The sequence below is a fragment of the Leptonychotes weddellii genome, chromosome 1, assembly GCF_054177405.1.
Source record: "Leptonychotes weddellii isolate Sample4059 chromosome 1, ASM5417740v2, whole genome shotgun sequence".
Classification (NCBI taxonomy): Eukaryota; Metazoa; Chordata; class Mammalia; order Carnivora; family Phocidae; genus Leptonychotes; species Leptonychotes weddellii.
The window spans coordinates 9,345,845-9,354,784 of record NC_138369.1 but is presented as its reverse complement, the minus strand read 5'-3'; the positions used below and the strand labels follow the sequence as shown (position 1 = coordinate 9,354,784).

General features: G+C 55.8%; 1 protein-coding gene across 3 annotated transcripts in view; it reads right to left on the bottom strand.

Annotated features, from left to right (window-relative positions):
• Nucleotides 1-239: 239 nt before the first annotated feature.
• Nucleotides 240-8,940, bottom strand: part of AP1M1 (adaptor related protein complex 1 subunit mu 1) — a 29,372-nt gene continuing 20,671 nt past the window's right edge. For all 3 annotated transcript variants that reach the window (XM_006736068.3, XM_081814778.1, XM_006736069.3), the window contains 6 exons: nt 8,181-8,323; nt 7,645-7,716; nt 7,070-7,228; nt 1,918-2,043; nt 1,242-1,317; nt 240-1,115 (listed from right to left, as the gene is read on the bottom strand). In XM_006736068.3, coding sequence (XP_006736131.1) covers nt 1,093-1,115; nt 1,242-1,317; nt 1,918-2,043; nt 7,070-7,228; nt 7,645-7,716; nt 8,181-8,323 — 599 coding nt within the window. In that variant the 3' untranslated portion in view covers nt 240-1,092. The remainder of the gene's footprint in view (nt 1,116-1,241; nt 1,318-1,917; nt 2,044-7,069; nt 7,229-7,644; nt 7,717-8,180; nt 8,324-8,940) is intronic.

Sequence of the window (8,940 nt, the reverse complement as noted above, 5' to 3'; positions counted from 1 at the left end):
TCTCAAACTCCAGCGCACATGTGAATCCGTGGAACCTGTGAAGTCTGCCTTGGCAGGTCAGGGTGGATCTGTGAATGTGCGTTCCAAACGAGCTCAAAGGGGACACTGACGCCGCTGCTCTGAGGAGCACACTGAGGAAGACTGGCGGGGGGCGGGGGGTGATGGGAGCCCCGCACCCGCCCCTGCTCACCCAGGAGTCGTCGGCCACATGCTGCGTCTGAGGGAAAGCAGGCAGCGTGTTTCCGTAATGGACTTTAATGTAATCGTGACACGAACACAGGCAGGGTGGTGGTGGGTGACCAAGCACAGATGTGGATGACCTGTGCCCCCAACCCTCCGAGGCCAGCAGTCCTCGCTGGACACCACTTCCCTGGGGGGACAAACACTGATGCGGCTGAGTGACGGCCTCACACGGCACGGTGGACCCTGGGAAGGCCCCTCCGCTGAAGCCTCGGGCAAGAGGCGATGAGCCTCCGCTGAGAGGCGCGGGCCAGGGTTGGGCCAGACGCAGGAGGGAACCCAGTGTCATGTGGGCCTTGCTGAGGAGGAGGGCACTCTGCCCTCACGAAGTGCTGCCCGAGAGCTTCAGGACAAGGGGTGGGAGGTGCGGACAGTGAGGTTCACGTGAACAACAAGGAACGAAAGAGACAGAAATTAGGAACACTCATGAACCTACAACATTCAACAGAATGGCAACCAAACGGCAGCCCGGCCAGCCTGGCCAGAGGCCATGTGCGGCCAGCAGCCGGGTGAGCACTTCCCCTCTTTGTGGTGCCTGGGAGCTCACCAGCACAGAAGGCTGTATTTGATCTCTAGAGGGAAAGATTTTGTTTCCTTCCCCTCAAACGGACTCAGGGGGCAGAGACAAGACTTCTCAAAGATGAGCTTCTTCCGGGAGAAGGGACCCAGAGATGAGAGTGGCAACGGCAGAGCAGGTGTGCCTGGAAAAGGAGGGGTCCCGGGAGGAGCCGGGAGGGTGGCCTGTGGCCAGGGGTGCCCCTCCTCCATCCAGCAGGCTTGGCAGGTGCTTCCTCCTGGTGCTTCCGCCAGGAGCCCCAGCGCCGGGGCCGGGGGCGCTGGCTGCATGGCCCCTCACTGGGTCCGGAGCTGGTAATCTAGAATCAGGGAGGGAGACCTTGGTTTTCTGCACTGTACCTGTGGGGGAGGGGCCGCCCCCCAACCCTGGGGCTGCTCCACGCGCACCACCCTCTCAGTAGCGCGCACGGGCGGGCTGCACGCACCTCCGTTCTGAGTGATGTAGCGGACCCACGGCAGAGCCTGGTAGCCGCTCTTCTCGATGATCTTCAGGTAGCGCACCTATAGGGCACAGGCAGCAGGGCCCTGAGCATGTACACGCTGTCCCTTCCTGGTCCCCCCACCACTCCTCACAGAGGCCGGGGGGGGGGGGAGCTGTGATGAGAAGTGGCCCAGCATGGGCCCCCAGGGGGCAGTGGGAGGGGACGGGAGGGGCGGGTGCCTGTCCATAGCATGTGGACGCTGTGGGAGGGAGGAGTCACGCTGGAAGGGGTGGAAAAGAGCCAGGGTGTGTGTGCACTCCCAGGCACAGCCCTCCAGCAGATTCCTGGGGAGGGGGACCCAGAGTTCACTTCCCCTCACAGATCTGCCACGGAGCTGCCTAGGAAAACAGGCCCCATGGTGGCAAAGTGCGTGGACACTAGAGGCTCAGACTCTAGTTTTGGGGGTCAAACCAATCTCTGAGCTCGGAGCCGAAACACAGGGTCAGGTCTGAACTGACAGGTGTGGAGAGAGGCAGAAGCAGGGCAGCACCGCGGTGGCCCCGGGATAGACTGACCAGCACCCTCGCCTAAGCTGTCGTCTGCAGCTCTCTGAGCCGGAACGGACACCTGGGCCTGCCCATGTCTGCTCCGGGGCCCTGGAGAGCCCGGCCACGTGTACCTGGATGCCAGAGGTAGTGAAGTAGGGGATCTCAAACTTGACGCTGATTGGGGGCTTGCCCTCCTTGTCCTCCGCTTCCACGCTGGGCAGGCCGAAGTGGGCCCGCATCAGGTACTCCTTGCCCCCCTGGAGGAGTACACGAGGTAGAGATGGTCAGGCCAACAGCTACCCCCAGAGAGTTCCAGGTTGCTGGCCTGGCCACTGAGCCCCTTCCTGCATGGCTGTGGTCACCCAGAGTCTCAGCTCCTCCAACGCACTTATATTTACCCGAGGCCTCACGGACTGTCCTGCCGGCTGAGCCGGGCAGATCAGAGGCATGCTGGGGAAAACCAGTGAATTCCAAGGATCAAGAGTTTCACAAACTCTCAGGGAGGGAGGACTAGTTGCTTCAAGGAAGCTTAGCCTGACAGGACAGGCCTCAGGAAGGAAGAGGGGGCACAAACATACAGACAGTGCAGATGCCACCATGGGACACGTGCCCCTGCCCAGGCCAGAGTCCGAGTGAACACCCCACATGCCCAACGTCCAGCAGGCGGCGTGTGCAAGCACAGGGGGAAAGGTCAAAGTGAGGGATGGTGAACAGAGGGAGGTAACAAAAGTAAGAGACCGAGGTCGGGGGCTGACTGATGAGTTGGACTGGTGTCCTGTCCCAGAGGGTACGGAAGGGGGCAGCTCTGGCCCCAGAGGCTGAGCAGTGACTAGAGATGGGGCCTGAGGCAGGGCCAGGAAGGCCTGGAAACCCAGTCCGGCACAGGAGGAAGGCATCTCGGTCTGGTTGTCCAGGGGCCCGGTGTGTCTCACCTAGAGCAGTGGGGAGCAAAGAGAGCACAGCTCTGGCCACACCCAGGACCCTGTAGTTGTTGATCCCCAGGGCTGTGGCAGGAGTGGCTGCCGACCAGGGCCGGGGGCCATCCTTGCGCGTCTCGGGTAGAGCAGAGCCGAGCCCCGGCTCCCCAGGGCCGCGCTCAGGCTCCTCGCCCTGGGATGGTGCCAGTCTGCTCACCAGCGCCAGGGCCAGCGTGAGAGCGGGGGCTCTGCCCGAGTCAGGGACATGTGCTGAGTAAAGACTCTGGCACAACGAGGGGAGAATAATGTGGTCCCAGCAGCAGACAAAGCAGGCGGCAAAGGAATAAAATCAGCTCCACCAGCCTGTGTATGAGACAATAACCAGACCCCAAATCTGAGCCTCATGAAGACAAAAGGGAAAATGAAAGCAAAAGCACATGCAGACCGGCGGGCCTTCCCAGCGGAGCGGTGGAAGTCTGCTCCCCTACCCTGGGTCCATCGTGTCGTTGTCAACGGGTTTAATGCTCGCACGGACCAGAAAGACCTACAGGCTGGCTCACAGACCAAAACACAGCTCTGTGCCACGAAAGCGGACAAAAGCTACGCCAGCAGGAAGAGTGGGTGAAGGCGCGCCAGCGAGGGGCAGACTAAACACTGCAGGGGCTGCCGTCAGGGCAGGAAGGGAGGGCCACGGTCCTAGAGGCTGCAGTCCCACAATCCACAGGGAAGGTATCATAGTCATGAGTGTCTACGAGCGCCAACTGACAGGGCGGCAACCTCTGTTAGGCAGATGCTACACGACGTGCAAAGGGAACCAGAGGAAGGCAGCGCTGACCCGGCGGACGCCGCCACCGCGTCACGACAGACCTCGCGGGCTCCCTACCCCGGTCACAGAAACCTTGTCTTCCTCCCCAGTGCACCTGCGGTATTTACAAACTCGACCTTCTGTTAGCACACAGCAGACACTTCGAGAAATCCCAGAAGTAGAAACAGTAAGAATAACACTCTCTGGCTTTAGTGCTCCAAATCAGTGGTGAGGAGAAATGAAAATCAGAAGGCCCACCCCCTAGGAAATTTAAAGGCCCACCCCCTAGGAAATTTAAAAAGAACCACCGGGGCGCGTGGGTGGCTCAGTTGGTTGAGCGTCTGACTCATGACCTCAGCTCAGGTCATGATCTCGGGGTCCTGCAATCGAGCCCCGCACTGGGCTCCACACTCAGCAGGGAGTCTGCTTGAGATTCTCTTTCCCTCTGCCCTGCCCCCAGGCTCATGCTTGCTCTCTCTAAAATAAATAAGTAAATCTTTAAAAAAACAACAACAACCAACTCTCTATCCAGTTACAGAATTTCTAGATGAGCAAGTCAAATACTACATGTCAGAATCTATGGGTTGCACAGGTAAGGCAGGGCTTAGAGGAACATCTTGGATTAATACAAATTTTAAAGCAAAATCATCAAATGAAAATACCTAACTTGAAGGGTGCCTGGGTGGCTCAGTCGTTAAGCGTCTGCCTTTGGCTCAGGTCATGATCCCAGGGTCCTGGGATCGAGTCCCACATCAGGCTCCCTGCTCTGCGGGGAGCCTGCTTCTCCCTTTCCCACTTCCCCTGCTTGTGTTCCCTCTCTCGCTGTGCTTCTCTGTCAAATAAATAAATAAAATCTTTAAAAAAAAAAAAAAATACCTAACTTGAAAAATTAGAACAAAGAAAGGATGAAGAAATGCAAATTAAAGACTTACAAAAGACAGAAAAATATCACAACAAAATTAAAATGCAAACCTGGAGAGAAAAAACAAAAAGACAAGCTACTAGGCAGCCTTATCCAGGGAAACAGAAGACCCAAATACACACAAGAAGAAAGAATAAGGAAGAAGTAACCATCATAAGTGAATGAAAAGAAAAAAAAGACCACTTTCTCCAACTTGGCAAACCTGGTTAGGATGGATAATTTTGAAGGGAAATATAATTTACCCAAACAGTCTCCAACAGAAATGGAAACTCTGAAGGACCCGATTTCCAGAGAAGAGATGGAGAAAGTAGTCGAGATCCAGAAGGTCACAGCCAAATTCTATCAACCTTCTCAAGACCAGACAATGTCCCGGCCACTTAAACGGTTCTGCAGCATGGAGACGGGACACAGAGTAATTACGAAGCAGGTGTAACACGAATACCTGACAGAGAGTGCACCAAAAAAAAAATCAACCTCCGTTATGATTATCAAAGTGAAAATGTTATGTACAATCTTATCGATAGAATCCAACGGTGCATTGAAAAGGAAAGATACCTCAATCGGGTGGAGCTTACCAGAATGCAGGGATGGTCCAGCTCCACCCATTGACAGACCTGAACTGACAGACACTGAAGGGGCACCTGGGTAAGTCTGTTACCCATTTGTGCCAAAACCGCAGTAAAGTAGGGCTGGATCGAGTCCACGGCCCAACGCGGCATCGCACTTGGAGGGGGCACCTGGCTGGTGTCTCCGGGTGGGGGCAAACCAGAGGCCACTGTCCACCACCACTACAGGCCCCGGAGAGAGCAGCCAAGGCAAGGAGGCACCAGAGCCATCAAATGCCCAAGAAGAGCAGAGGAGAAGGGAAAACTGCATCTGGCTGCAAAAGATACAAAAGAATATCTGAAAACCCACGGGAATTGAAAGAAAAACTACCCTAAAGCAGACACCCGGTAAGGAACCAGGGCGTGAAACTACTATGCAAACAGTGGCTACCTGCTGGAAGACACGGTGGAAGACAAGACCCCACTCACCAGAACACTGACTTAGGCTCATCTTAACAAGAAACGGACAAACTGGCAGGAACCTTGGGGGCTCCTGAGGATGGGGCGAGCAGTTCTGCGGCTTTCATCTGGTTCCAGGCACATGAATGTGTCCCCCCTGAGGAAATTCATCGAACTGTCCACATTTCATCTGTCTACTTTTCTGCATGTTGTACTTCAATGAAAGTACTTTTTAAACCAAGGGAGAGGCTATGTGAGGTGTATAAGGTAAACACGAAGACGGCCCCCAAAGCACTGAGGTGAGACAGGCACAAAGCCTCATAAGAAAGGTAGCTCTTCCTACTCGACTTATAAATTTAGTGCAAACAAACTGATTCTAAAATTCATAAGGAACACCAAACAAGTAAGCAAGGAAGAATCACTAGGAAACAAACAAGCGATGTGGGTGTGTGGGGGGGGGGTGGGGGGGGCTGCCTTTATCAGATGTTAAAACAGAATAAAGCTCTGAGTTAAAATATGGCCTTGCTGCGTGGACAGAGAGACAACAGGACATTCAGAAAGAGATCTAATGCCACGTGAAAATCTGATATTTAATAAACATGGCATTTCAAACCACAGGGGAGAAGATGGACTTTTTAGTAAACGATGTTCAAAAACTGAATGGCCATTTGGAAAAAGATAAAACTGGACCCGTACCTCCCCCCATTTACCAGACCTAGTTCTGAAAGCACCTAAAACCTAAGGTGAAAAATGCCACTGTACAGGTTCTAGAAGCAAATATAGGTAAATTCCTTTATATCTGGGAATGGTGAAGCCTTTCAAAGCATGACTTACAATTCAGATGCAATAAAAAGACCAGGAAATCTGACTACATTAAATAATAATGAAACAAAGAAGCAATCAAAAAAGGTCACACAGCAAAAACTACCAGAAACAAAGCCAAAAGATAAACATTAAATTGGGGAAAACCATTTGCGACTTACATCAAAGAAAAAGTGCTCAACTTGCCCATATATAAAGAGCTCTCAGAAACAAAGAAAATGACCAAACCTGAAAGAAAAATGAGCAAGAGATGGCTGCTACGGTTTCCAGAGAAAGAAATGCAAATGGCCCTCAGACATAAAAAAAGGAGCTCCATCTTGTTTATAATGAGAAAAAGGCAATGGGCCATAATTGGCACGGGAACACACATCCACCTTCCAGGCTCTCTGGGCACTTCTGCTGCAAACCCAGACTCCAGTGCTGAAAATCCTGAACACAAGCCAGGCAGCTATGCCAGCATGAAGTGCTCGACATTCCTGGAGCTGGTGCTGGATTCCTGAAACCCACACTGCTCAGGCCTCGAGGCAGTCTGGTCCCCTCGAGGGAAGCTGAGTTCTGAACCAGTGTTGGAGAGAGGGCGGCGGGGGGGAGGATGCCCTGATCCTGGAGATAGGCTGGTCACACACAAGCTGCCTCTGCCAGCTCCAGCTTTCCATCCTTGCTTGGCCAGCCCTCGGCTCTCCTCTGCTGGCCTCCCAGAACCCCCAGGTGGGGATCGAGGCCCTTCGAGGCTGCTGTACTGTGATGGGCACAGGGAGCAGGTGGGGTGTGGGTGGAAGTTAAGAGGGGCATCCCACTGAAAAGGGCGCTCACCGGGAAGGACTTGATGGACCACACGATCTCACTGTTCTCGGGGACCCACTTGACACTCCCCACCGTTGTCTTGAACTTGGGGGAGTCGGCATCGTTGGGCACGGGGATGTGGATCTCTACGTTGTTGGCCGTTGACCGCCGCTTGAACTGGCTCTTGGCCTGGAGATGAGACCAGTGCAGCCAAGGTTGTGGAAGGCACAGGTCAGACAACCCAGCCCCCACCCCACCTGCTCCCACCAGGGCCCTACACCCCTTGGCCTGGCCTGGGGGCCCCACCAAGCTGACCCCCAGTCCTCCAGGCACAGCTCACAGCCTCTCACCCACCTGAGATTCTCCCTATGCCCTCCAGTCCCCTTGACCGTCAGGGCTCCCCGTCCTTCCCTCTGGCTCACAGTGAGGCAGCACAAGCATCAGCCACAGGCCTTACCTCCCAGGATAGGGAGCACAGAGCCCCATGGGGCCCCTGCCCTGGTTAGGACCCTGTGCCAAAGGCCCTGAACAGGCAGGGCCATCCACCAGCCCCCCACTTACTGCCCGTGGCCCAGGCTGACGCTGTGTGTGGGACGGGCACGTACCTTGATCATGTACTCGATGCGGCTGTGGGAATGCTTTTCAATCACGGACTCGATCCATATCAAGGGCTTCACCTATTGGGGAGAGTGAAGGTGGCACTCACGCATGGTCATTTTACAGAGGCCCATCTCACAGAGGGGAAACTGAGGCCTGGGGAAAGGGACCATGTGCCCAGGTGTGAGCCCAGCATGCCAACGCCCTATGGAAGGAGCCCACAGCCAGACCGGGATGGACATAGAGACCGATGGGCATCTGTGAAAATGCAGAAAACATCACTGGGGCTGCCTAGAATGGGGTCTAGCCCCTCAGAAAGTTGAGAGCCCCAAGCTGTCGAACATGGGCTCTGTGGAGCCTGGGCAGCCCGTGGGAGCTGTTGCCTACCCTGGGTGTCACCTTGTGGATGTGAGACTCATCCTGGATGGGGACTATTCCCACCCACCGGGGAGGAGGTGGGAGCCTGTCTGGGGCCTCCACACACTGCCCACTGCTGTCTGGGTGGAAGCCTGCCCCGGGGGCAGGTGCCTGTGGGCACACTCACGTGGGTGTTGAGGCGGTAGGACATGAGCTCAAACTCGCCATCTGGAGGGATGAAGGAGATGGTGCGGTCGTTCTCGAAGCGCGAGAGTCGCACACACTGGTGGAACTTCACGTCCTCCAGCTCCACGGACTTGCTTTTGCCACCTGAGGAGAGGCAGGGGTAAGGGCAGGACAGACCCTGGGCCCTCTGGGTCACTCTGTCAGCAACGCTTCCACTGCCTGGGGCTCACCGCTGGCAGAGCAGAGCTGCCCCTCAAATCTGTGGGTCACAAAGGCCAAGGGGCCCAGGTTCCCAGACAATCTCCCCTGTCCCTCCTCAGCCCCTTGGAAGCCTCGTCACATCCTGACACTGGGCACATGCTGAGGGCAGGGCTGGGCGGCCTGGTTCACTCGGAGTCCGCAGCAGCTAGCTCAGGGTCTGGCCAGGGCTCCCGCTCAGGACATATTTGCCGAATGACTAATAGACTGGGCTGGGGATGCACGGCGACAGCTCAGGGCTCCCAGTGCGTCCTGGCCCCCATCATCCCATGGGTTCTCAGTTCCTGTCTTGGTTTTCCATCCCACAGAGGAGCTGTGCAGGCCGGGCCAGCCAGGGACAGGAGCCGCCCTGATGGGCCAACACCACAGAGGCCCTCAGTCCTGCTGCCGTGGAGGTTAGGTCCGACGGCGCGGCCACTGCTCCCGGGGCTGGCGGTCCAGTTTGTAAACACAGAGCCTCAGTAAGCCGGGCCCTGCGGTCACTGTGGCCCCTGCCCCAGCAC